This window comes from Oryx dammah, unplaced genomic scaffold (assembly GCF_014754425.2).
Source record: "Oryx dammah isolate SB20612 unplaced genomic scaffold, SCBI_Odam_1.1 HiC_scaffold_14, whole genome shotgun sequence".
Taxonomy (NCBI): Eukaryota; Metazoa; Chordata; class Mammalia; order Artiodactyla; family Bovidae; genus Oryx; species Oryx dammah.
The window spans coordinates 40,353,029-40,375,702 of NW_024070198.1; the positions used below are offsets into that span (position 1 = coordinate 40,353,029).

Here is a 22,674-nt window from a genome sequence, read left to right on the forward strand (position 1 = left end):
GGGACAACAGAAGATGAGACGGTTGGATGGCGTCACCGACTCAACGGACATGAGTTTGAGCAAGCTCCGGAAGATGGTGAAGGACAGGGAGGCCTGGCGTGCTGCAGTCCATGGGGTCACAAAGAGTCAGACATGACTGAGCGACTGAACAGCAACAAAAATCACGAGGGAACCTCAATTTGCATTCATCTGACTTTAAAACAAGAGTTTTCTTTCAAAAGAACAAATCTACCACATCATATGTATATAAGTTACTGAAGCAGGGATTTCTGGAATGTTCCTAAACATTCAAGGATCTTGTAAGAGTCACCATTATCAACAGCCATGTAAAACACCCGTTTGATTCCTTTTGTAAAGGAAGAGGCCTGTGGCTTATGAAAATACCATTTACTATTCGTTCATCCAACAAATCTGAGATACTTGTATGGGGCGGGGGGCACAGTAACCCCCACAGAACTACCTAAGAAAGAGGATCCCAGCTCAACTCAAGGATGACTAATGGCAACCCCATGGCGGGCCACAAAAAAAATGCTGAATGCCTGAGGCCCTGGGTTCCAGCAAGTAGGGTAATTGGCCAGCATTCCAGACAGCAAGCTCCAAAGCCAGCAATCTGACTACATTCCAGAAACAAGTTTTCAGGGGCGGTCGGTCAGCTTTCCACCTTAGCATTACCTGTGGCTCACAGGGCCCGTTACTAACATAAAGTAGATAACCAGTGCCAATTCAAGTGGATACATTTGCCCTCTAAGTCCCTTAGTTAGTCGCTTCAGTCACGTCCAACTCTTTGTGACCGCATGGACTGTAGCCCGCCAGGCTCTTCTGTCCATGGAATTTCCCAGGCAAGAATACTGGAGTGGGTTGCCATTCCCTTCTCCAGGGGAATCTTTCTGACCTAGGGATTGAACTTCAGTCTCCTGCATTGCGGGCAGATTCTTTACCATCTGAGCCACCAGGACGTACCTTAATGGTCAGATCACTGTCCAAATGTGACATTTTCCCCAGCCCCTCCCTCAGTGAGTACATTCTGAATACATGAATACTTTGAAAATGACCCCAGTGACAAATGGGGGTGGGGTGGGGGGAGGCAAGGGGGAAGAGAAGGTGAAGAGTTCTTTCCAGAGGGCAAGACTGCCTCCTGCATCTGTAACTCAGGACTTTTGGGGGGTATTGTTCAGCAAGTTTACTTAAAGGGCTCGTCCTTTCTTCTCTCATCAGGATCCCAGCCTCAACACCGGTTCGGAGCCTGCAGAGGCGTCCCCAGAAACAGTCCCTCCCCCAGCAGCATCCCAGCCATTTGCAAATGAAGGGACAGCAGCTGGATACTGGGAAACAGATGGGCCTCCTCATTTGCATGGGTTTGATCTGGCAGCCCTGGCCCCGCAAGTTCAGGCCCGGCCAGAGAAGCAACTGCGTTCGGGCAAAGGCACAGATTCCCAGCCTGCGGGGTCTCCAGCGAGTAGCTGGATCAGAAGGACCCCTGGGAGAGGTACCTCTAAAGTCAGAGGGGGCAGGGAGCCTCTGCAGTGGGCGGGGCCCATCCCCAGCTGGCTGGGCCCCCGCAGGACCCAGGGAGGCCGGACAAGCCACAGGGATCACTTTTCTCCGGTGATTTGCGGAGAAAAGTCTCTCTAGGGGGATCCTGGGCTGGAGGACTGAAACCACATTCATTCAGGAAATTCCAAATTAAGATAGGCGCCACCATGGTTAACCTTTCTCCCCAACTCTGAGCTGCCTATTTGCATGGAGGTGAAGGCTTCACGAAAACAAACAAACTTTCAAGAGTCTCTGCCTCCCCACCATGAGCGAGTGCTAACTCTTTGGGACCCCACAGACTGTAGCCCACAAGGTTCCTCTCTCCATGGGACTTCCCAGCAAGAACACTGTAAGTGGGTTACCATTTCCTCCTCCAGGGGAATCTTCCCAACCCAGGGATTGAACCTGAGTCTCCAGCGTCCCCTACACTGCAGGCAGATTCTTGACCGCTGAGCCACTGGGGAAATCCACCTCCCAACAGAGCCCCTTTCAAAACCCTCAAGAGCATCCGACCTGGGGAGGGCTGTGCAAGGCTCCCCAGTATCTTAGCTTCCTGAGATGTGGACAAGGGCATACCAGGTCCTTTCTTAAGTGGAGACTATTCACCCCTCTCCAGGGCATGAAGAGGAAGCCTGATTCAAACCTCTGAGTCCCCAGGCAAGGCCCCGAAGATGGAAGCAGAATCATGTTCATTACCCAGTCCAGGCCCCCTGGCTTCCTGGGCCGTCTCCCTGCTTCCACGTGGGTCAAGCAAGAAACAGCAGCTCCAGATAGACAAGGGAAAAGAAGAAACAACCTACACAAGTGCCAACTGCAGGCTGCCCCTGACCTCCTCACTCGCCATAACTTAAACTGAGGGCACAGGTGGCTCAGTGGTAAAGAATCTGGCCTGCCAATGCAGGAGACACAGGTTTGATCCCTGGGTCAGGAAGATCCCCTGGAGGAGAAAATGGCAACCCACTCCAGTGTTCTTGCCTGGAGAACCCCAGGGATGGGGGAGCCTGGTGGGCTGCCGTCTATGGGGTCGCACAGTCAGACACGACTGAAGCAACGCAGCAGCAGCAGCAGCAGCGGTTTATCCCCACTGAGCCTGGCACAGAGTAGGAAACAGTAGGGTCTCAGCTCAACTGAGGGGCAAACTGTTCACCCACAGCAATTACGCTGCAATATGAAAGCTGTGCCACAGTCACGCCACAGCACTCGGGTCTGGAAGCTGCGGCTACATCAGGGCTTCGAGGTTCAGAGGAGACACGCTGCAGTGCTGCCTCCCCACCACACATCATACAACGTCTCCCCAACACAGACACCCCTGCTGAACACTGGCGTCCTCTGAATCCACCAAGCAGGTGATCGGTGCAAAGTACGGCTAACTGAACCAGCCCTGATTCACCCCCACGTCTAGCTGGAACCACTCAGAGAGCACTTTAAAAAAAAAAAATCATCAAACTGAACTCTATTTGCTTTAAAAACGGGCTCTGTTCCTCGGCCTCTTTTTTTCCCCTAGGACATCCTTCCTGGCCAAGGCCGCAGGAAGTGTAGGTGTTGGAGCTTCTGCCCTTTCATTCTTGGAATTTTTCCCCCCTTTTATTTTTATTTTGTACTTTTTTTTTTTTTTGCTTTCCTAGTCTCTGACATTAACAGGCCCAGCATGCATCGTGTCTGTGACCGCAGGTTGCAGGAGCCCTGGGTATACCAGCAGTCTCACAGGTAGGCCTTGACCCAATCTCAGATCAGAAAATACTCAAGAAAAGTTTAACACGACGTCAAACGGAGAACCAAAACTGAACACTGAGCAGGTCCCAGGGCAGACCACCCAACGCAGTCAGGACAAGAAGAACAGGATGGCCTGGAGCTGCTGCGTGGGGGGCGAGTCCTTCCCGTCCTGACTCCCTGCCACGTGACTCAGTCTGGGACACTAACTGGGACTCAGAGCAGCCACCCTCTGATCTCCTGGGCAGCAGAAAGGGTTAGCTTCTTACCGATAAGCAACATACCACCAGAGGCCGTTCCAGAAGAATCCCAAGGCAGTAATTACTGGAATGGTTTTACTGCCATGACTTTTCTTCAAATAGCTTTAGGGGAATAGATGTGGACAGATGAGAAGAAACAGCATTAACCAGCAGTGTCCTTACATGTTTGAGAGTCAGATGACAGATTTAGGAATAACCGGGCCCCCAAAAGATCCCACAAAAGACCCTCCTGCTCAGGAAAGAGGCATGCACTGGGGAATCTTTGCTGCACCAGTAAACTGACCCCAAGACCTGGGCCCATGCTCACTAACTATGGGGTCTTGGAGGAATCATTTCACCTTCAAGAGTCTGGGTCAAGAGTCTCATCCGTATAAATGGGAATGTGAATAGCTGGGGTCCGCTGCGTTATTAAGATTAGAGACAGTGCGGGGAGGAGGATCTACAGGAAAGTGGGTCAAAAGGTACAGATTTCCAGTTACAAGATAAAGAAGTCCCAGGGATAAAACGTAAACATGATGACCCCGGTTAACACTGCCGTATAGTTGGTATACATGAATGTTGTTGAGAGTAAATCCTGAGTGTTGTCATTACAAGGGAAAAAAACTTTCTTTTTCTTTTTTTGTGTGTGTCTTTATGAGATGCTGGATGTTAGCTAAACTTACTGTGGTCATCATTTCACAATACATATAAGCCAAATCACAACACTGTACATCTTAAACAGTGCTGTCTATTATATCTCAATAAAACTAGGGAAAAAAGATTAGAGATAATATGTCAAGGTACCTCACACAAGGTCCAACACACAGCAGGCATTTAATAGATATGATAACAATAAGAATTATTGTTATCATCTGCATTCTCATCCTCTCAAGGAATGAATGGGCTAAAAAGACTATGACCCCACCCACACTGCCTACCCCTACTCACACCCTCATCCTTCATACCGCCGCCCCACCTGTCCTATCAAGTAACCCCCAAGGGGTGTAACATACAAATAACTACTCAGCTCCCCTCCACCCCCAGTACCATGGGTACCATAAACAGCTCCCTGCCATGAAGACTGCAAGTCTAGACACCTGTGCACCGAGGAAGGCCCAGCAGGCTGCCTGGAGGAAGTCAGAATATACCAACCTGGCAAGCCCGTCTTAACGTGCTATGGACACCCCTCAAGGGCCAGGACCCAGGCAGAGAATGCAACACCCCTCCTTCCCGCCAGCCAATCCCATAACCCTCTCTCCATCCTTTCTTTCTCTTTGGCCAAACCACACAGCAGGCAGGACCTTAGTTCCCCAACCAGGGATCGAACCCATGCCCCTTGCAGTGGAAGAATGAAGTCCTAGCCGCTGGACTGCCAGGGAAGTCTCCCCCCATCCTTCTTCACAGGGCCTTTTGACAATCCTTCATCTGGAAGTCCCCAAACACAGAACTCCTTGAGAAAATACATTGCTCTTTGTGGAGCACACATCCCGCTATTATTACATAGCTGCAAATGACTTCTTTAGACAGGGGAAAAAAAGTCAACCCTGAACTGTTTGGACCACAAGCAGCAAGAGGATCACATTTTTAAAGTCCAGATTTGTAAATGCCCCAGATAATAAAAAGGGTTGGATAAAACCAGAGCCAAGAGCTCCCTTTCTATTTTAATTAATGTAAATACCTCTCATCAGAAGACTTGTCATCCTACATGGTAGGGTAAACATCCCTAAAATATTGACTAGACATCCTATCTCAGGTTTTTACCTAAAGGAGGAAGTTAGGTGGGGCGGGGAGGAAACAAGCACTCACTGAGCACCTAGTATCTGCTAGGAAATACAGTGACGGCTTTACATCCATTTGCATTTAATCCTTAAGGTCCCCCTTACAAGATATTTATTATCAGACAGACTTTTAGATAAAGAAAGGGAGGCTCAGAGAGGTTATCCAACAAATCCAAGGTGACAGCACCAGTAGATCATAGTCAAACCTGTCTTGTCTAACTCTCAAGGCCAAGTTCTTTTGGAGAGTTTCTGTCCCCAGAAAGCACATCACATACCATTTAAAATGATTTTATTCATTTCTATGAAAAAAAAAGCAAATGCAGAATTTAGGCTAATTATATAGAGGCTTCCTGGTCTTTTACAGGCGTGAGTGAGTGATTTTCAATTGGAAACCTTTATAATATTTAGGATCTATAATTAATTGTGTGCCCACCTAAGAAGGCAACATGTTTTGGTCAAGGTCAGGAGGCTTAGAGGGATGGGAGGGAGTTGGCTTCTTTGGAGGGTGAGGGGCTACCCATGTGGCAGGCAGGATCTTAGTTCTCTGACCAGGGATTGAACCCGGGCCCTTGGCAATGAAAGGGCTATGTCCTAACCACTGGACTACCAGGGAGTTCTACTCCTTTGAGGCAATCTCATCATCTATTCATGATCTGAAGTTTAAGGATTTTCAAAGAGTTTAAACCCTCAACTCACCCCTGCAAAGATCTTCCAATTCAGCTTACAGCACTGCCTCACTCCCCTCAACACACAACGCTGGCCTTTTCAACGTCTTGATATCTTTAAAACATTACAATTGGTCACGTATGGAAAAACTTAAGAGTAAACTGGTCTTTAAAAAGAGGTCACACATAGTAACTTAGAAGGAGTTCTCGCGTAGAAAATAATCATCACAGTTTATACAGAGTTTATTGTACTAATGTCAGAGCTCAGAACTGGGCTCTTTCTTTCAAGTAAAGTGCTGCATATAAATCACAAAATATATACGTCCCTTGTCCTCAATTCTGAATCTATCGGTATTTTCCTTATAAGCTATTTTTTTTACCTCCTCATAAAACATGTTCGCCACGACTCGACATTCTATATACGCGCATTCCATTCAGACACGACTTGGAATTTACCATGCTTTAGTTGGACAGGGGTTAAAGGAAAGAGTAGGCCACACCTCAGCTCTCTGACTCAGTACAGTCAAGAAGAAGCTGAAATTTTTAATATCCACATGAAAATGGCAAAAGTCCAGAATGGGACGTAACTACTTATGGTGTTCTGAAGTGGAATAAGTGACAACAGCTCACACCCAACATCTTAAAACTCCATCAGTGTACAAAGCTCCTAAAACACAAATTACTGAAGCTCTAAAGCCTGCCTATTTTGCTTGACCTGTACTCTTTAAGGATGACCGTGGTCTAAACTGGTCATTACATATCCTTTTGCATGAACCTATAAATGGTAAAAGCTTGAAGTTATACAAACAGAGGCCAGTGAAAGCCTGCAACCACCACCTACCACGGATGTGGCTACCATCTTGGATTTCCTTTCATCCCCTAAAATGGGATGGTAACAATCAGAAAGAGGGAGGAAAAAAAAAAAAAAATTGGGAAAAGCGTGACCTCTATTAATTTTGGAAAGAAATATCTCCAGGACATGGGGGACCATCATGGTGAAAAGGCCAGCAGCTTGTTCAACCAGACTTCTTTACAGAACCAGCCTTCCCTCCCTTCCCCACCTCCTCGCATTCCCTGATCCAGGAAAACCAGAACTGAACCTAGTGGGGTCACTCCAGGTCTACCTGAGTGATCAAGAGGAAGTGGCCAGTGTGTACAGATTCTCAGCCTGCCAGAAAGCCTTAAGGCTTCCCACGAAGATAAACACTGTCCCCAAAATGGAATACGAGCTGCGTAGAGCTTTATAAACTCAAGTTCAAGAGCCTCTAGCAAGTCAGAGCTGAATTCTTCAATCAGAGCTGATTTGTTCATCATGGATTTAATGATCAGAAACCCCTCTCCTCTTCGGCTTAAGGTCAAACATTCCACCCTCGCTTTAGGTCCATGGTTTGGTACATACGGCCTTCAACACGGTCACCGTCAGTTTAAAGATACTACTAAGACAGCAGAGTCAGAGGGGACACGGGGAGGGTGTGACACGGTTAACCACACCAGGCCCCGCAATGCCAGGTAAGCTGGACAAAGAGCCATTTCTAAATCTCACTTGGATACAGAAAAAGCACAAAAAGGATGCAAAATCGAAGGCTAAAGTCATCTCTACAGAAAAACGAAATAATACTAAAGACCATGCGTCTTTTGCACAGCTTCATAAAATGCACTGGATCAGAAAACCATTTGTGGCATATCCTGAAAAACTTCCAAACAACCACTTCTAAATTGCCTACCTGGCAAGTCACCCTGCTACAAATCTTAACCAGCACAGCAGAAAGTAACACACAAATTGTATTTCCTATGGAACCTAAAATCCCAAACTCCATTTCCCATGTTTCCCTTTAAAGACTAAAATAAGAGGATTTTTTTAATGGAAATGTACAATTAAGCCAAACTCTAATGGGGGGGGGGGGGGCACGGTGTGCCGGTCGGGGGAGACAGCCTTTTAACAATTATTCTGGATATGTAAACACCCAAACAAGAGACTGCAAATGGGAAGGCTCCTGGACACATTTTATTGAGAATGTAAACATTAAACAAAACTCTTCCTGTTTAAACACTACCCCAGTTATTTCATAACCATGTAATTATTCATTAAGCTTGATATTGAAAACATCTCATAGGGATTGCTCTAGTTATATGAATTCTCACCCTCAACTTAATGGGAAGGACTTGAAAGCAACAAGTCTTCAGTGATGGCCTAGTGGGACCTAGTCACCTAGCAGGTGTGTGCCTGCTCAATCACTTCAGTCATGCATGACTCTTTGCAGCCCCGTGGACTGTAGCCCACCAGGCTCCCCTGTTCATGGGATTCTCCAGGCAAGAATACTAGAGTGGGTTGCCAGGCCCTGCTCTTGGGGATCTTCCCAACAGAGGGATCGAACCGGAGTTTCATGTTTCCTGCATTGGAGGAGGGTTCTTTACCACTAGCGCTACTCAGTGCTTTAACTGGTTAAAATAAAAAGCAAAATACACACACACTTCAAATCTGCATGAGAGCGGACCAGTAGAGAAAGTATACAAATACCAATTCTCTGGGCTTGCTAAATTTTTGCTCTAGAAGTAATATTAAACACAGCTCTTTGTCTATGAATTGTGAAATACTTTATATACTAATAAAGAATGTGTACTTCATTGTGTATTTAACTGCACAAGCCTGCATTTGGTTTAATTTACTAAGAATAAGTCCTTGTTCCTAAGCTAACTATCAAGTTACAGTCAACTCTTAAATATTAACACTCATATTGAGGAACAAAGATGCAGATAATACAAAACAGAAGATTATTTTAAATCATTCACTCTTGGTATGCGGATATATTCTTTTTTTTTCCTTTCCTTTTAACTTGCAATTAAATGCGTATGGCTGATATTATGGCATTTACAATACTTCTAACGAAAGATCTAACCCACACTGGAAAATTCTGACAGTGGGGAAGTCTCCATGTAGACACCCTGCTCCATCTCTCTGCTATTGAACTTTGGACCAATTCATATCAGCTCAGGACAGCATGACCTCAAAAGGTTGCCCCAAAACAGACTGCAAAAAAAAAAAAAAAAGCAAACTACTTTCTTCCCAGGTTGTTACTTCTCAGCGTCACACTTTCTGGAGGGTGGGAAAGTAATTAAAGGTTTTGGGTTGGAAAAGGCCTTTTATTTTAACTCCTACTGGGCTGGTGTAAACAAAGATGTCGTTAAAGTCAACAACGACTTAATTAACCAGAGTAGGTGACAATGTCATGAAGAACTTGAAAGCAAGAGTCCTCTCTGCTACAGGGTAATCAAGCTTGACTATAAGTAATTAGAACCTTAATCAACAGAACAGTACTTGGCATTGAGGACTGGCCGCCTTGAGTCAGTAACTGAGTTTAAACCCTGCACAGCTGGTCCCCGACAAGAATGACTGACCAACCGAAAATACTCATTTTTTTAGTCTGGAATATTAACAACTAAAATCTTCTAGAGATTATTTTCTTAAGTCAGTTGAGTAGACCCAAACCTACAGCTACCACTTCAGAACGTGTCCGGAAGACAAATGATACATGACAGGTGACGGGATATATGATCATGATACATGGTAGATGAGATGATGTTGATACATGACAGGATGACAGACGATGGATGGGATGGGATGATGATCACTGAGATGATACTGTACAAAGCTGAGACAATTGGAAAAGGATTCTCTAGAGGGAGGGCTCAGGCCCCTTCCTGGAACTTAGTCACATTTTTCTCTGGCCACATTTATCTAAACTGAGCTTCCACATTAGCAAGCCAAAAAGTCTTCCAAGATAAGGCCCTGTAGGATAGAAGGTCAAGGCTGAACTTACTTTATCCAAAGCTATAGTTAAAACACACCATGGAGGACAGATAGCGACTGATGGACACACACGGATGGGGGATTCTGTCGGTCTCTCTCCAATTCGCCAGGACCACAGCCTAAACTGGAGCTGCCCGACTTAGTCTGCTTCCAGTTGCTAAAAATTTTTCTTTCTCGTCTATAATTAGATTACCTTCCTAACGGCCTCTGACACCAAAGTGAAACTCCTGCACTGGAAGAACTCATCTTAGGGCTCAAATCAGTCGACAGGGGAAGTGCAGACCCTACAGAAAGCCAACACAGCTGCTCCTCCATCAGCGAACAACTTTCTTCTCAACTGTCTCCAAAAGCCTAGATGTCTCCTGATGTTGTGGCAGCTGACATAGCCAGCCCATGGGACTGGGAAGATGGGCGTGCCTAACTCACCAGGAACAAGGACAACAGCTTGTCCCAGGTACTCATTAGACACCAGGACCTGTGCTAACTGCGTTTTACGTCCAGACCCACTTAAATCTCCCAGCAACCTTTTTGAGGCGTGTCATCAGAAGGCTTCTGAAGATATTAATATTCATATAACATTAATACAGAGACCCTGAAGATTATCTAATCCAGCCCTCAGATGACAGAAAAGGAAACTGAGGTCCAGGGGGTTGTGTGCTTTTCCCAAAGCCACCTCTTTCCAGGGTTTTGCACAGCTTGCACTAAACCTTTGTTTGAAAAAAAAACTCTCACAACTCTGGACACAAACCTCATAGGAGCTGTGAACCCCAAAATATGACCTCCCGTTTCAGGGAATTCAGGCACCTCCCCTCAACCCCCAAGTGCATTCACAGATGCCAGGCTGGGAAGACCAGCCTCCAACAATACTCACATTGTTGAATGCACATTTCTACACAAAGAACTGCCAGGGGCACTGCATCCTCGTCCGTCTCCACCCGCCTCCCCATCTCTGCCTCACCTCTTCCTACCAGTATGTGCACATATATTTTTAAACTCCCTTCAATAATTAAAGACGATAAAAAGAAGTCCTCCAGGACCATTTTACACTTTGTTGAAATAAACTCCCAATCACGCTGCCCTGAAAGTCAAAATGAAAAATGACATTTTCTTCCTAACCTGGGCCGTTCCTGGGCTCACACTGCAGGAAACCCCCCACCCCGTTCAGCAGCCTCAGTGTGTGTTCTGAGCCATGCACCCCAGGGAAAACCGGCAATTAGAGAAACATCCATTTTAATTATTAGCAAAATTAAAGACGTACAGGCATGACTTTCAGAAACCGGGAACCTTTTCCCTCAAGTTAAGCCCTTTAAACATGCATCCCCACTGCAAGTGACATTGGAGCTATGTCACCAGGAGGCAGTTCCAGAATCCCTGGAGCCGGAGCCTGTGAATGCTTCAGACACAAACTCCTACCGGGTTCCCTACCGGAGACCTGGAAGCCACTGCAGCGTCACTACACCTGTTTACTACAAACCTCCATACCTCTGGGTAAGAAAACGGGCACAAGCCTCCACTCGCGACTGCTGAGCTGCTTTTGGTAAGAAGCGCCTCCGTTTTAGAAAAAAAAAAGATATGCCTTTATCCTTGCATGACTCGGGGTCTCAGTGGGAGCCCCCCTCGGATGGAGACACAGCCCTCCCCTCCCTGTCTGGTCCTGGACGGGCTTGCGGTCTTCTTCGGAGCAGGGTCTTTTCCAGAACAGCTGACCGACCCCAGCCCACGCAGGCCCCCCGAGCTCAGCAGGCACCAGGTGGGCTCTCAGCAAACAGGTTCATTAAGTGGCGATGAGTGCTAGGATCTGCCGTTTTATTCTCGGATTACCACTCGAAAAATAACTCAGCTACCAATATTCCCCACTGATGACAGATCTTGTGCGGCACCAAGTCGAGGCTGGGCTACCGACGTCGTGGAAGGACCCGGGAGAAGAGGTTCCAAGTCTGCCTGGCGGGAAAATTCAGCCCTTGTGAGTTTTGTGCTCACAACTGGCCTCATGCCTTTCTGCATGTTCCAAAATGCCTAATGTGTTCCCTGCATGCAGTTTCCACAGCTGAAACACCAACGCACGCCCTGTTAGATCTGGAAGTTCTCAGAGATTCGGGAAAGGCCCAGGTACATTTCAAATTGACCTAAAATAGAATCTGCTGCTCTGTGACGTGTGGCTTAAGTATTATGAATTACAAGGGCTAAAAAGAATGTAATGTCTCAACCCTCTCCACGCTGAAGTTCAGAAGCTTTCTCTCCTTAGACAATGAAAATAAAATGTCAGCATTTCAGAGGTTGGCAATTTCCCTGCGTGACTCCTTTTGCCGGCAAACTGCAATCCTTTACATTGCGAGCAAGACTCTCTCGGGTAAGCAGGGAGTGGTAGATGGCATTCAACTCCGAGCTGCCTGCCACGGCTCTCCTGGCACTGGCTGAACTGCCAGCCGCCTCCCTTACCCAGCACAGAGAAAAACGCACACGCCAAGAAACCACCGAACTACACCACCCTGCCCTCAGCGTGACAGCTGAGAACCTTCTCTTGTAATCCCTGGCTTGCAGGGGGCAGAGAGCCACAAGCTCCGCTCTTGGAGGTCTCCTTTACAATGCAAGGGGCAGCTGATTCTCAAACAGGCCTTGACCTCACTGCCACTTCCCCCCAGATAAATCCCCAAACAAACTTGGTACCCCGAGAGCGAAATGAGATAACTTACCTTCCGGCTCAACCGTGGTATCGTCAACTAAATTGAAGGAGGGCCGGGCCAGGGACAAGGTTGCCATGGTGACCACAACCAGGCAGAGGAAGCGACCCCAGCTGACCATGGTTACAGTGCCGATCCCCTGTCCTCTTCCATATCTCCATGTGGACGTTAATCCCATCTGCACCCTTCCTCTACGAGCATGGACTGTCTGCAGCAATGCCTTCAGCCGGCGGTGGGCTCAGGAATCAAGGTGCTGCAGCAGCCGCTCGCTAGCCTTGCCGCTGCTGCTGCCGCTGCAGCCTCTAGAGGAGAGAGACACTGCAAGTCAGTGAAATCTTCCCCAATACCAATTTAGTTCAACCCAGTTCTCTTTCATCATCTGCAAATACCTTCCATCCGCACCTGAGTCCCAGGGGTTTCCACCAGACCGGTCCACAAAAACGTGTTAGGCTGACGGTTGAGAAAGCCTACTCTTAGGAAACAGAGATAAAAAGAGTAGCTACAGGACCCAGATACGTGCAGCCACTTCAGCTGGGCAAGTGGACTCTCTCCTCCTACCCACTGTCACCTCTCCCGCCCTCCAAAAGCCAAAGCTACGTGACCTTAGTTTCAAGGGCAACTACAAAAGCCAAGTTAACGATGCTCCGGCTGGCATAGCCAGGCTCTCGTTAACTTCTTTCACACCAACTGGGCTTCAGAGGTGTCTGCTTCTGGGGGCTGGAGCTAAGTGGCTTGCTCCACCCTCCCTGGAGCCCTCAGGAGGAAGGGAGACCAGCAAAATAAAAAGAACCCCAGGAAGGCAACCAAAAATTCCCACCAGTTTACACTTGTCAAGATTCATTTTCAAACGCAGAAATGTATTTCAATCTTTTCGCCAAGCAGCCACTTACAAAGAATGAACGAGACTGCAATACATTCAAAGCAGCTGATCCAAAAAGAGATTCAAAGCTTGAATCCCATTCCACTGTGACGAATGGCAGCCCAGGCCTAGTGGATGTCTTCAAACTAGACAGTGCATTAAGAAACAGAGCAGATGCAAACTCCTTTGACTAACACGGGTGTTCATTAATGATGATGATGGTGACGATGATATGTAAATTACTCTCAGGGTAGGTGATTGGGCCAATAACTTTCAATATGCTAACTTACTAAAATTTCAGAACAGAAGTTACCAGGGGGTGTTCAATGTACTAGTCTGCTCGCCCATTTAATTCAAAAGCAAAGAGAAATTTCCAAGCTTAAGATAATCCAAGACTTTACATTTGTTCAGTATCAATTACTAAGAATAAGAACCAAAATGCACAAGCTTCAGAGAATTTGATCCAATCACAGATTCTGTGAATTACATATGAAAGAACCACATTTTATAGGATTGAGGGTGGAGGTGAAACCTTTAATATACAAATCTCGAAACCCCACGCTTTCTGCTTGCGGACTTCATGTTTCAGATTATGACTTGGGATTTCAATACTGCTTGAGCGTCCCCAAAGCTACATCAGAAAAAACTTTCAGCCTTGACTAAGGATTAGAGTGAGTAAGGGGAAAAGAGGACGCTGCTCCACTTTCAGAGGGGGAAAAAAGAAAACCTCTTCTTCAAAAGAAAGCACATGTGAAATGGTGTGATTCACAGCAAAAGAAGAGAGCGTGCGTCCACCCCGTGCTTTCAGATTGCTTGAAGGATTTCTTTGGCCAGTTTTTCTTTCCTCTTTGAGGTAAGAGCCTCAAAAGATAACTCCATATCTATTTCTACATACACGTGGGAGGAGAATACACAAACATTCTCACTGATTTAGGAAGCATTTCCAGAATGCCTGGGAATTTTTTTGCCTCTAACACAACTCCAGGAAAATCCCAGCAAGAGAGTGGGCCCCAGACTGCTTCCCCAGCCCCCTCACCTACCTGTCCTAGCCTGAAGGAGCTTCCTTTGCAGGGAGAGGCGGACAGTGAGTGACCTCAGCGAAATTTCAAGCCATCCCTTGACCCCATCAGCTTGCACCAGCAACTGACTTATGTAGCCATTTCCAGATCCAGGCTCCGCGGCCAGCCCCCTTCCTTCCCAAACCTCTGGAAAGTGGACATGGAGGGTGGCAGGTCTGCACAAATCTTCACCCGAGTGGACAAAGGTACGGAGGGACCTCCTGGGCGGGATAATGAGGTCCCCAGGCTCAGTGTTGGGAACACAGGCCCAGCGTGCCGCTGGCGGCCACAATCCCAGCTTCCTGCCTTCAATACCATAATCCTTCCTGGAGTCTGAGCCTCAGTGAAAGCCCCAGCGTGTTTATTTTTCCCCTTGAAAGGGAACTCTCTTCTCCGCTTGGGAGCGGGAGGAGTTGTCACCCTCCCAGTGATGGATGGCTCTTCCTGGCCACCCGTTCCCCAACCCCCCTGTCCATTTTCACCTCGGCACAAGCCTGCCCCCAAAGACAGGCAAAGTGACAAGCGAGAGGGCTTGGCTGGGGAGTGGTCCCTATACCAGATCTATGCAATTTACAGAACATTCCCAAACCCTCCACCCTTCAAGAAGCCAAGCCAATATAGCACCCACCTTAACTGAGTCTCTACCTGAGCACTTGGGAGCTTCGTTCCCGGCAGATTTCCCATCACTCAAAAGTGCCAGGCAAGGTGGGGGGTGCCCAGGACCCCAGGGGGCAGACCCACCTTCTAGGCTCCAAGCCTCCCTAGGACCCCCACACCTGAACAGAGCAGGGGGCTCTCAAGGGGTCAGATGTGGTGGGGGTGGGAATTCCTCAACACACTGAAATCTCAAGACAAAATACAGGCTGACCGAGGACAACCTTCTCTTCCCCGTTAACTCCCAGCAAGCCAAGAACTTGCAGCAGCTCCGGGAGAACTCAACACCACCAATCCGGTTTCAATTGTAGCAGTTGTTTCATTTGTGTGCTAGAATATAGTGAATTTCTCCCCCTTCTCGGGGCGCTAAAGAGCTCAGAGAAATCTGCATTTTAATTGACATTCCAGGGCGAGAGAGAGGGGCGCCCGATTGCTTTTCTATTCAAACTAAACAGGCTTTTCAGATGAAAATGAGTCGAGGCCGGTGGAAGATTTACAGGGATTTGGGACCCAGGGGACAATGGGGTTTTAAATGTTGATAGCGCTTCACACCAAACACATAATGGGTGAAAGAAGGTTTGCCTTTAAGGGTGGTTTTATTGAATTGGGCGAGAGGAAGGAAGGTCCGGAGAAGAGTTTGCAAAGGAGCGGGAGGCGAGGGGAGCGGCTGAGGCTCCACGGCCCCGGGCCGGACCCCTGCGCCTGGCCCGGTGGCCGCGAGGGTCGGAGCCAGCGCCTGGCCCAGCCCTCGGCTGACTCCCCGGCGCGGCCCCGGCGCTGAAAGAATGAGCGCGCAAGTTAGAACTCGCCTGCGCTTTCGACATCTCCGAGCTGCTGCCGGTAGAGCAGGCAGCGAACTAGAAAAAGTCGGTCCAGTTCGCCCCCTAGCCCCAGGCGAGCCGCGCTCCCTCCAGCCGAGACGGCGGCTGCGGGCCAGGGAGGCCGAAGGGCACTGCCATCGGGGAACCGGAGCAGCCCCCCTCCCAGAGTGCCACCCCTCGCCCCGAGCCCTCGCCTTAACCCTACAGAGGTGTTGCCAGCCCCACCTCAGCGGACCCCTCCCGGGGAAGGGTCCCCGGCCCGGGCCTGGATGGGACGGAGTGGGGGTTCCCCGGGCCTCGGAACGAGGCACCTTCGATGATGTCCCCTCCGAGTCCGGGACCTACCGGGCTATGCCACCAGCGAGGCTGCCCCGCCGCTCGCGGGGTCGGAGGATCGCGCCCGGCCAGCGGGAGTGCGCCGGCCGGAGTTTGACAGGGAGGCGGGCGGGGGCGGGGGGGTGTCAGCGCCAGAAGCAGATGTCAGCATCTGGATGGGGGTGGTAGCGGCAGCACTGCCCAAACGCCAGCCGTCAGCAGGCACCCAGCTCCCCCATCACCTATGCAGCCAAAGAGGAAGGACAGGGAGCCGCCTCCACTCCGTTCGGGAGGCCGTGTACCGGGTGTCTCGGGCTTCCCCTGCACCCACTCTCCCGCCCCGCGAAGCTCCCCCGAGGCGCCCGACTCGGCGATTACCTTGAATGGCAACGATCCCCGGCGATCGGGTCTGTCCCCGGGCCCAGCGTGGGTCGGGATGGAGCAAACGACCAACTCCCCGCAAAAAAAAAAAAAAAAAAAAAGTGGTCCTCGCCGGCGCCAAAGTTCCGAGGCTTCACGCGCACCCCAGGCTGCGGAGGCGCGCAGGCATGACGCCCGCGGGCTGCGCTCGGATTTGGGGAGCGGGAGGAAGAAAGGAGTCGGGCTTGGCGTTTCCTCCACCAAACTTCGCTCGCAACTTGCGAACGACTAGAGCGCGGAGGAAAGCCGCGGCCTCGGGGCGCCCGGGCCCCGCCAGCCTGGAAAGGAGTCGCCGCGCCGGGCCAGCTACGCCGCGCGCAGACCCCGCGGCGCCCGAGCTTTGTGGCGGCCGCGCTCGCTCCCTCGCTCGCCCGCCTGCCGGCTCGGCTCTCCGCGGCGTTCTCTGCTGCTGCCGCCGCCGCCGCCGCCGCCCCCTCCCGGCGGGTCACGCCCCCGCTGAAACCCGAGCCGTTTCCTGGACGGCGGCGCCCGCTCTGCCAATCAGCGCCGCGCGCCCCGCCGCCCGGACTTGGCGCGGCTCCGGACGCCTGCGAGCGGCCCCGAGACCCCGGCGGGGAGGGCGAGGGGGCGCGGGCCGCCCTGGGACGCAGAGGGGCAGCAGGCAGCATCCTCCGTGGATGCGGCCGGGGCCCGCGCCCCCTTCCTTCCCTGGGCAGTTCGCCTGATCCACGGTTTGCCGGGTGGTTACGTTACGTTGTCTCGTTTCAAGTCAAAACAAATGACAGAAAGCCTGCTCTCTACCCACCCCCACCCGCGGCCACGAGACTTTAAACTGCATCTGCGTGGTATTGGGGCGCGTGGGGGAGAAATAGAATGCAGCTGAAACTTTGAGACGAGAGAAAGTAACCTGGGGCATGCCTGCCTGCCCATCAAAACGATAGCGATGAGCAGAGAAGCGAGTGTTTACGGAGGTTCTGCTATAGGCAGGGCACACGGAATAGAGTCTTCTTTTTCAACCGCACAGCCACCCTGCAGAGTAATATTCCCAGTTTCTGCTAAGGAAACAGGTTGAGAGGTGTTATTTGTCCAGGGTTAACCAGCTGGTTAATGGCAGCAGCTGAGCCTGACTTTGAATCTGGCTGTCTTAGGGAAAAGTTCAAAACTGAGGGGGAAAAATAGTGTTTGGTACTATGTATTTGGATCAATAAATTTGGAAGATTCTAAGGACGCAACTCTGCTATAAATAGCTGTATGACCTTAAGCAAATCAATTCCTCTCTCTAAATCTTAAGATTCTTCAACTAAATGCCAAGCTGTAACTGGTTCAAGTTCATATCTTCCATTTACCTTTTCCACTAGGCTGTGTCTACGGGATAATTTATTCTTTAACATACTTGCTCTCCTTCCCCACTCATCCAGCTCCCAAGCAGTGGTGCCTTAAGTCCAAGACAATATAGATAAAAACCTTAATTATTTTTCCTTAGAAAAGGTCATTAAACCCAGAAGTGCTTTGGAGTCCTAAAGATGGATGGAGCAGCAGTACCAAATTGACCTGGGAAATCGACTTTTCCTGCATTTAGAAAGGCAGTTGCTTATGGGTCATTGACACTGCACACTTCACAACATTTACGAAAATATTTTTTCAGGGTGCCACATCATTAGAAAATCATTCTTCTTCACAATACCTCTCAGAGAACTTTTATGTAAAATTACTGAAACACCAGCAGAGTACAGATCCATTGAAATGCTTCAGGCGAATGGCTCTGAAATTCTGTTCTGGAAATGTGACAGCAAAAGTAATAGTCTGAGTCTCAAGCAAAATAAAATCATCAGTTCCTATGCTTAGGGGCAGGCTATGGTTTTTGGTCAGGTCTTTTAACCTGGATCAGTCCCATTATCATTTAATTCACGGAGACACCTTAGCCAGGTGACCTCAGCCATCTCCCACACCCGAGCTGTTCTGACCACATCAATGCTTTTCAATGTCTCAGACCAGGCTGAGTGTCTGCCTGCTTGGAGGCTGGCACTTACAACTTTATATTCCCCACCAATGGGGAACTCAAGTCTCTCAGGACAGATTCCTTTCCCATCCTGCAAGGAATCCATCAGCCATTGAAAATGCTGTTAACACGTTCTCACATAAATTACTGGTGCAGGAAGCTGCCATCTCTACCCATCGTTCATCAGTGGCTCTGTGTACCCTGAATGAAAAGGAAGCCTTCTGCTGAAAATGACAAATAAGAACACCTACTTCAGTGTCCAGATGCAGTCTGCAGAATTTATTCTTTATAGGAATAAAAAGACACCCATCCATCAAAAGCCCCTTATTCCCTTAAGAGTGTCCATTTTTAAGTGAGCGAAGCCCGCAAGCCCACAACAGCAAACTCTTTGGTTTAGAGAAAAGCAAAACCATGTTTGGAATTTAAAAAAAAAAAACAAAAAAACAATCCTGTCATCATATTTAGGCTTCAAGTGACCTCAGAGGGTCTAGGAAAGCTTTCACACCAGTGAGGTTTCTGAATGAGAAAATAATCTCTCTACAGTTTTTTTCTCTTCCCTCTTCAAGTGGCTGGAACCCCTTTTGTCAATGGCCTCCCGTGAATGGTGTAGCTAATAAGCTTATTAATGAGCTTCCACGGCCGAGTGTGAATAGGTAAATAAGCCCCAATCTGTTGAGGTTCAGGGCCGAGGGCAGAAAAGCCAGCAAGAACTAAAGGTGACAGTCTGAACTGAACCACGAATGCCTGCACCAGGTTTCAGCTGAAAGAGCTTCCAGACAAGGGCACATTCACAGCCCCTTCACCCCCCACCGAGGTCCCTTTTCCTAGCAATTTTACCCCCTTTACAAAATGTCTTGAGTAGTCACCCTTTTTTTTCAAAAGCCCTCGAGACGTCCTTCTTTTTTCACTCTAGTAATGATACATCAATGGAAGGAAGGAAAATGAGGACACCAGGACTCTGATGCCCCAGAAGTTTCAAGGAACAAACTACTGCTCACCCATTGGTTCCGGGAAGAAGAGAGCGGGGTGGGGGCACCCCGGCTGCCATGGGCCTCTCTCTTTTAAAGATTTATAATTTCTCTTTTAATAATTTGTTTTCTAATGGGTGGCTGGTCCTTCACCCGATGGAAAAGCTGGAGGAATAAAAAGGCTACTGACATTTAAGTGCTAATGAGCCCTTTTAATGTGATTCTGAGCACCTTGCAAAACTTTGAATTTCATTCTTTAAGCTACATCTCAAGAATGTCCGTAGCATAAAAGAAGCTTTCGAAAGGAGAAATCTACAATAGTCCAAAGACTATGGTTAAGAGTTGTTAATCCTGGGATGTGCTGATCAGAATGGCTGGGGGGATCGGAGAGACAGGACCCGTCTTCAGGGAGCTTACGACATTTAAACAGAATCATGAGTCCCAGTACTGATTATCATCAATGATTCTAAACTTAGAACAGGGCCTGAATTTCCAAGCCAAGACTTCCCTGGAGAAAAATTTAAGTTATCTGAGTCTTTCAGGTTCTCAGCTATAAAATTTGGAAAACAATGGTGTGTGTGTGTGTGTGTGTGTATGTGTGTGATAAGTTGCTTCAGTCATGTCTGACTCTTTGCCACCCTAGGGACTGTAGCCCACTAGGCTCCTCTGTGCATGGGATTCTCCAGGCAAGAATACTGAAGTGGGTTGCCTTACCCTCCTCCAGGGGGTCCTCCCAACCCAGGGATTGAACCCGTGTCTCCCATGTCTCCTGCACTGGCACCCTTATCTTGTAGTGATTTACTAGGGTCATGCAAAGCACTCACTGAATTAATGTGACAAGCATAGAGACCTTTTTATCCAGATGCCCGTGGTTCTAGAGAAACTCTTGGTACATGAGAAATGCCATGTGTTTGCAGTGATTATCATTAGCTGTTAATTATTATTCCCACCTCCTGAGACTACTGGAAAAGCTAAGTGACTAAGCGAAAAGCTGAACACCCACTAGCACTACATGGATATTATTATGAAATAATAATATGAAAACCTGGTTTTCAAAGAGTCTGGAGCCACCATTGCTAGATTCCCCAACCCACCTCTGCCACACTTAGAAGGCCTGATGCTGAAGCTCCAATCATCTCATCCTCCGTGGTCCCCTTCTCCTCCTGCCTTCACTCTTTCTCAGCATCAGGGTCTTTTCCAGTGAGTCGGCTCTTTGCATCAGGTGGCTCCAATATTTTTGCAAAGGGCCAACTCACTGGAAAAGACCCTGATGCTGAGAAAGAGTGAAGGCAGGAGGAGAAGGGGACCACAGAGGATGAGATGGTTGGATGGCATCACCGACTCAATGGACATGAGTTTGAGCAAGCTCCAGGAGATAGTAAAGGACAGGGAAGCCTGGCATACTGCAGTCTGGGGGGTCGCAAAGAGTTGGACACAACTGAGTGACTAAACAACAGCAACCACCTCTGCCTGCCCCAGCTGAAAGGCCTGGTGTGTCTACCCAAGGCCCACCGCAAGGTGAAATGGCTGAGTCATACAAATGGCCATCCAACTGGAAAGCAGCACAACATTCATTGGTACCCACGGCCCAGAAGCAGTCCCTGGGAGTGGCAGGGAGGTCGAGGGGATGGTGCTGAGCAGAAAACACTTTTAACACTGGAGAACAGCTTTAAAAAGAGCATCTTTGAAAATGTGAGAAGCATCTGAATAAAAACTGGCACCATGCCTTGCTCTGATGGTTTACTAGATTGCCAAATGGCTTGAGGGACATGGATAGGTCTTTCTAGGGAGACAGTGTCCAAAGATGAGGCAATGTATATTAAACCCTGGTGGTCCAGTGGTTAAGAATCTGCCTTCCAATGCAGGGGGCATGTGTTTGATCCCTGGTCAAAGAATTAGGATCCTACATGCTGCATTTTTGGTGCAGCCAAAAAGAAAAGAAAAAAAAAATTATCATCATGCTGACTCTTGAATTTTACAGGGGGACTGCCATCTTGAAAGGGGAACTGCCATGCTGAAAGGGATGGACTCAGGGCCACCACGCCGGCTGATGGCTGAGAAACCCAGAAATCTGGTCTCTCCACCAGGCTAGGATTCATTTCAGCAGCCACCAGAGCAAGACATGGGTTTTTTTCCTGACATTGTCAAGGACTAACTGTGTGATTCTGGCAAAGTCACTGAATGTGCACCTTGCTGCCCCCACCACTATCCTTGGCATCACCCATTTCTGCATAATTGAGGTTTCACCTTTCAAGCTGAAAAGACAGATTTGTTTATGATCTCCACCCTCTCCCAGCTCTGAACATTCCTTGCCTCTAGAGAAACAGAGAAATTGTCATTTACTCATCACTGAAGAGCAAACTGGTTACAGAAAGCCTACATCCACTGTGAAGTATTTTGAACCCTAGTCTAGGAACCCTGCTTTTCACCCCTATCTACTAGTGATGGTATCTCCCAGAAAAGTCCTCTAAGCCCTGGTCCATAGCTGCTTAAGGGCAACATACCACATACCGTACACCATTGCTCCTGCAATGCAGGAGATACAGGTTGGATCTCTGGGTCAGGAAGATCCCCTGGAGGAGGAAATGGCAATCCACTCCAGTATTCTTGCCTGGGAAGTCCCATGGATAGAGGAGCCTGGCAGGCTGTAGCCCATGAGGTTGCATAGTGTCAGACACGACTTAGCTAGCTGGTAAACCACCACCACCATTGCTTGGCTGCAAGACTCCATTCTCCCCCTTCACTCCCACCCAGCATTCAACCACCACCTCCCCCAAAGCAATGCCTCCCAGCGGACTGGAGAGAAAGCACACAGGTGGTTTTAGCTGGTGTAGGGCAAATGAGGATGAGATCAACCATGAGGTCCTCCTGCCTCTTTCAGATCCCTCCCCATCACTGCCTAGAGCTGTGCTCTCCCATACGGTAGCTCCTAGCCAATGTGATCGAGTTAAAATTGAATAAGATTTCAAGTTGAGCTCTTTGATAGCATCAGCCCTGTTTCAAGTACTTGATAGCCACACATGGCTAGGGCCGTCACACTGGACAGTGGAGATTTTAGAGGAAACTGTCACCATAGCAGAATGCTGTACAGGATGGGCCTCACTGGAGAGGCCCCCTGCCTTCCCCTTCCTCCTCCAAGAGGATCTCCTCAACCAGGGGCGTCCTCAGGGGCTGCTTTTGCCCATCTCCCCCCAGCTCCCACATG

General features: G+C 48.8%; 1 protein-coding gene across 19 annotated transcripts in view; it reads right to left on the reverse strand.

Annotated features, from left to right (window-relative positions):
- Nucleotides 1-16,939, reverse strand: part of FGFR2 (fibroblast growth factor receptor 2) — a 106,108-nt gene extending 89,169 nt beyond the window's left edge. For 14 of the 19 annotated variants that reach the window (XM_040254898.1, XM_040254896.1, XM_040254895.1 and 11 more), the window contains exons 1-2: nucleotides 16,500-16,939; nucleotides 12,427-12,716 (exon numbers count right to left, since the gene is read on the reverse strand). In XM_040254898.1, coding sequence (XP_040110832.1) covers nucleotides 12,427-12,592 — 166 coding nt within the window. In that variant the 5' untranslated portion in view covers nucleotides 12,593-12,716; nucleotides 16,500-16,939. Of the gene's footprint in view, nucleotides 1-12,426; nucleotides 13,235-13,304; nucleotides 14,009-16,499 lie in introns of those variants that run through there. The other 5 variants (XM_040254900.1, XM_040254901.1, XM_040254885.1 and 2 more) reach the window with 4 other exon arrangements.
- Between the last annotated feature and the right edge of the window lie 5,735 nt (nucleotides 16,940-22,674).